A 5,104-nucleotide genomic window follows, 5' to 3' on the forward strand; every position below is an offset into this window, starting at 1 on the left:
CTTCTTTTGTAGTAAAGGGTTTGTTCACATGGTTTAAAACTTGGTGCATGCACATGGAATGTAAAAGTGTCCATGCTTCAAATTTCCCCAATCAAAGAAATCCTCTCAAGTTCAGTTTTATATAATTTATAATGTGTCTCAATGATATCATAGCACATCATAATTCGTGACTATTGTGCATGGTCCACTCCAATATTTGTGGCCAAAGAAAGTGTTTTATGTTCTAGCCAAAGTCTCGCCAAAGTATGGAGATTAACATTTGAAAATGTTGTAAATATTTATAAAGTTTTAGTTTGTGGTTGTGATTTAGCATAGTTACACATATGGTTGATCATTATATCCATGGATGATTGAATGATCCATGATGTGATCGAAATTGCCATAATGCTATTGTTCCGTGATGGGTGGGCATACATAGTTTTCTTAATGGAGTAGTGAACCAAGAAGTGTGAGAATCAACAATTTTACTAGTGTGCCTGTCATGAACCACCACCAAAGACCGTGATGGCCGAGGCACACAAAATCTGCATGAAACATAAGGAGGGGCTAGGGTTGCAAGGCAATCACTCACTTTGCCTAAGCAACCCTAAATACCAAACTTGGGGGAGTGAAGTTGAGAAGGGTACGCCTTATTCATGTCCTTTCAATGTTGCTTACACTCTCACCACATGTGCTATAACAAGCACCTCCTTACACGCTTTAGCACCCCCCTTCATCCTCAAGGTTTACACTTTTATCGCATGTGCTAACTAGCGCCTCCTTACATGCTTTAGCACTCCCCTTCATCCACAATGTCTACACTTTCACTGCATGTGCTAACTAGCACCTCCTTACATGCTTTAGCAACCCCCTTCATCCACAATGTTTAAACTTTCACCGCATGTGCTAGTTAGCACCTCTTGACATGCTTTAGCACCCCCCTTCACCACCAAGGGAACATGGAACATGAGCTCTAATGTGCCATGCCAAGGTTTGCACCAAGGGAACATGGAACACGAGCTCTAATACCATGCCAAAATCAACAAATTTGCCAAGCCTACAATGAATCACCAAAGACCACAAGGGCCCACCCATTAGAGGCACACACATTTGCATGGGTTGGTTGTTTGGGAGAGGGAGGAAGGGCCCCATTGCACTTAACAAGCCCTTCATTCCTAGAAGACTTTGGCTCATGGAGAGTGAAGATGTGAGGGATACCACTATAATATTTATGTCCTTTCAAATTCCAAACTTGCACCACTTGTGGGATAAGTAGCACCTTCTTTCACACTCTAGTCGTCTTGCACCTTCCAAGAAGAAAAAAGAAGAATAGGAGGAAATGCTAATCACGGCAGATAAGGTTGAGGGATTTTTAATGTGTTTAGTTAAGGAGGATGTAGTTTTCATACATATTCACATTAGAAGATTTTGAGTATATATTATTGAATAGAGGACAATTAATTACTATGAGCTATGCCATAGGATACACAAAATTCTTCTAAATCCTAAGGTCCATACAACCCCTTCTCCATCCCTCTCTGGTTGATCCCCCCCCCAAAAAAATAAAACCTTCCCTTTTGTCTCTTCTTAATTCCATCTACTCCTTTGTTCGGTGCAACACAAATGTAGCAAGCATCACATCGAGCAAGGTTAGAAGTAATAGTAGCATGCACGCATGTGCGCACACACACACACGTACATGGAGAGAGAGAGAGAGAGAGAGAGAGAGAGAGAGAGAGAGAGAGATGGTCCAGTACTATATATGTAATAAGAGAGAGGATCTCAAAGCATATATAATTCATTCTTACAATGTTGTCTTGAAATTATCCAAAGTTTTAAGTTGCCTATGAAGGCGTAAAATTTTCACTTTGCTCTTCTAGAGATGGGTGAATGCAAAAGTTTTCTTGAATATATATAATATAGTGGGCAACCAGTGCTTGCTTGGCATGTCTTTTAAGACTCCAAATTCAAATTCCCAAACCTTCTCCTCCCCTTCCCAAACCTCCAAATTCTTGCCACATGGAAGCTTTGTGAAACTCTTCCTTAAGATAATAATATATATAAGGAAAAGAAGATAATAATAATAATAATAATATATTTGAGAACAAAAGATGACAATTTTTCAAACACAAATATCTTAAAAGACCATGATTATTATTTTCTCCAAAATCTAATCTTGTCAAGGTGTCCTTTTTCACATTTTCTTCCGTAGCATATTTAATAATCTGTAGAAAGGAAGTTGGGATTTTGTCAGATTTTTCCCATCATATTTTAGTATTGCTTCTCCAACAAGTTGAGGGTTTGTCAGCTTTGTCCCCTTGTTATCTTCCTTCTCGCTGTGCAGGAGTTTAGGGATTAAACACTACCCCATAGAAAGCCAGAAGTTTAGAGAGAGAGAGAGAGAGCCATATCAGCCCTCATGATACCTGTGATGCTGTGCTGATAAGCTGGTTGAAGCAAGCTTTTATCATTCCCTCCTGTCAAGGTCCTTCGATCTAGCATCTCCGAATGCCCAGCACATGATGCATCATCCCCCACCACATGATAGGCCATGGCCCTGTCACATATCAGAACATCAAGCATGGCAAGGGATCACAGCCTCAACATCACACCATGTCTTTCTACAGGATGAATACTGTAGATGTCAATCAGCTGTGTTTGATCTCTGACCGTATCAACTGCGGGCTATTTATTCAAATAGCAGGTTATTCCCTCATTCATCCATTCTCTGTAGTCATGGACAGGCTCCTCATCATTGAACCCAGGGACCTCATCCTGAAGCTCGAAGTAGGACAGAAATCTCAGGCCTCCATCCACCTTAGGAATGTCATGTGCACTATGCCAGTCGCCTTCAAAATGCAGCCTAGTGCCCCTAAACGCTACACCATCAAACCCAGACATGGCATCATCTCTCCTCTTGGTGTTGCTGTTGTGCAGATTACTCTTAATCCTCAAATGGAGATCCCAGTGCCTGTTCCATACAGCAAGGACAAATTTCTTGTCAAAAGTGTCGTCGTTCCGGGAGGTGCAGAGGACACTTCAGTCTCTCTGGACTGGTTCACTGCGAAGAGAAAACAGGTGTTTTGTGACCATGGCATAAGGGTCTTTTTCATTGGTCGTGGGATTCTTAGGAGATTGGTAGAAGTTGGATGCTTGGAGAATATCAGGGAGGTGCTAGAGTTGGATGAGAAGCTTGTGGACTCAAAAGACGGTCAAGGAGGGCAAACGGCTATGCATATTGCAGTTGCAAGTGGGAGGCCAGATCTGGTCCAACTGTTGCTAGAATTTAGGGCAGATGTGGAGTTGAAGAACAAGTCCGGGCAAACGGCCTTGCAGGAGGCGGCTTCGAGAGGAGAGTCATTGATTGTGGAGTTGCTGTTGGCAAGGGGTGCAAAAGTCAATGCAAGGACTGTGTCTGGAAGGACAGCTTTGCATATGGCAGTGATGGCAGGGCATGCAGATGTTGTGAGGCTCTTGGTGGAGAATGGGGCAGATATGAATGCATTTGCGGCGGAGGATAGTAAGACTGCGGTGCACATGGCTGTGGATGAGGGGAGGCATGTCTGCTTGGAAATGCTTCTGCAAAAGGGGGCAGAAGTAAATGAAAGAGGGGGAGAGGATGGGGATGTGCCTCTACATAGAGCAGTGGCAAGGGGAGATGACAAGGCTATGGAGATCCTTCTTAGACATGGGGCATGCACAGAGGCAAAGAACAAAAGAGGGAAAACTCCCAGGGACCTGGTGAGGGCTCAGGGGCAGCAAGGTCTCGTTCTCCTTGATGAGCTTATACTAGGAGATGAGTTAAGGAGAGCTTCTCGCAAAGGGAAGGTTGCAGATGTACAACAAAGCTTGAGAAAAGGGACTGTGATTGATGGAGGGGATGAACATGGGTTGACTGCCCTCCACAGGGCTGCATTCAAAGGTCACATAGCTGTTGTCCGCACACTCCTCGAAGTAGGCGCTGACTTGGAATGCAAAGATGATTCAGGGTACACTGCCCTCCACTGTGCCACTGAAGCTGGCAACAAGGACATTGTCAAGCTTCTGCTAAAGCGTGGAGCTCCTGTGAATGCTCGCACCCTTCGAGGCCGCACCGCCCTTGATCTTGCCACTTCCTTCAAGTACTCAGGGATTGTTTCCCTGCTGCATGAATGGGGGGGTTTCAGCCAAAAGGGTGAGGGAGGCTTTCCTCACAAGGGGGAGAAAGGTATGAAGGAAGAGGGAGGTCTAAGCCAAAAGGGGGAGAAAAGGGAGAAAGGTATGAAGGTTGAGGAAACTTTTTGGACAATAGCTACTCGCTTGATTCCTCCCCTCTGAAGCCTGCTAAGCTCCACCTTTAGCATTTTGATGCCTCATAGAGTTCAAAAACCATAGAATTTCTGCCATGTTTGGAGTCAACATGTGATGGTTGGAAGGTGATGAACCAAATAATCATACATATTGTTTCTGATTAATCTTTTTAAAGTGTTCTTGTACTCTCATCAAATAGCAGTTTTTTGATGGTGGGGATAGTTTGTAAAAAGGCCCTTAGGGTGGCTGTAGAACATCATAGAGTTGGACTGGAAGATTACATGCCCATCTCTAATGGGTGGTCATCATGTTGATGATGGCCACATTTTGTAAGAAGCCTTAGCATTGGTGTGAGAGCAAGTGGTCCATTGCTCCTTGCCATGTACACAAACATGGTAAGGGTATGGACCTCTCTAGGGACGATGGTTAATGAGGGTGTCTTAAGGATCAAGGTGTTATCCTTCACAAACAAACGTAATTGCTACGCCATGAGCAAGGAAGGTAAATATCAAGAATATAATCTTATCTAAGGATGTAAACATTAGCCCTTCTATAGATTATAGAGTATTGTGAATTTTGCATGATAGATACACTAACAAATGATTTAGACGCTATTATGCAGGTATTTGACTTGTTGGATCGTTAAATAATAATCAATTATACACCTTTCTATGTGCTTTCTCATTTGTTACTCAAGTACTCTATTAGGAAAATATTAGACCTAAATGTGAAAGATATGTATATTTTAGGGCAAATTTTTAAAGTTGAGTCGAACCCTTTAGATTAGTGATTGTGTTGTTATTACCCCTTATTTGTGTCCACATGACCATGAGCA

General features: G+C 42.9%; 1 protein-coding gene across 1 annotated transcript; it reads left to right on the forward strand.

Annotated features, from left to right (window-relative positions):
- The first annotated feature begins 2,256 nt into the window (after positions 1-2,256).
- On the forward strand, positions 2,257-4,836 carry LOC147637475 (uncharacterized). Its single transcript, XM_086799264.1, has one exon. It carries the CDS (start codon positions 2,521-2,523, stop codon positions 4,294-4,296), a length of 1,776 nt encoding a protein of 591 aa, XP_086655390.1. The 5' UTR covers positions 2,257-2,520; the 3' UTR covers positions 4,297-4,836.
- Positions 4,837-5,104: the final 268 nt, after the last annotated feature.

The sequence above is a fragment of the Cibotium barometz genome, chromosome 6 (assembly GCF_041138505.1).
Source record: "Cibotium barometz isolate CiBa-2024 chromosome 6, ASM4113850v1, whole genome shotgun sequence".
NCBI classification, from domain to species: Eukaryota; Viridiplantae; Streptophyta; class Polypodiopsida; order Cyatheales; family Cibotiaceae; genus Cibotium; species Cibotium barometz.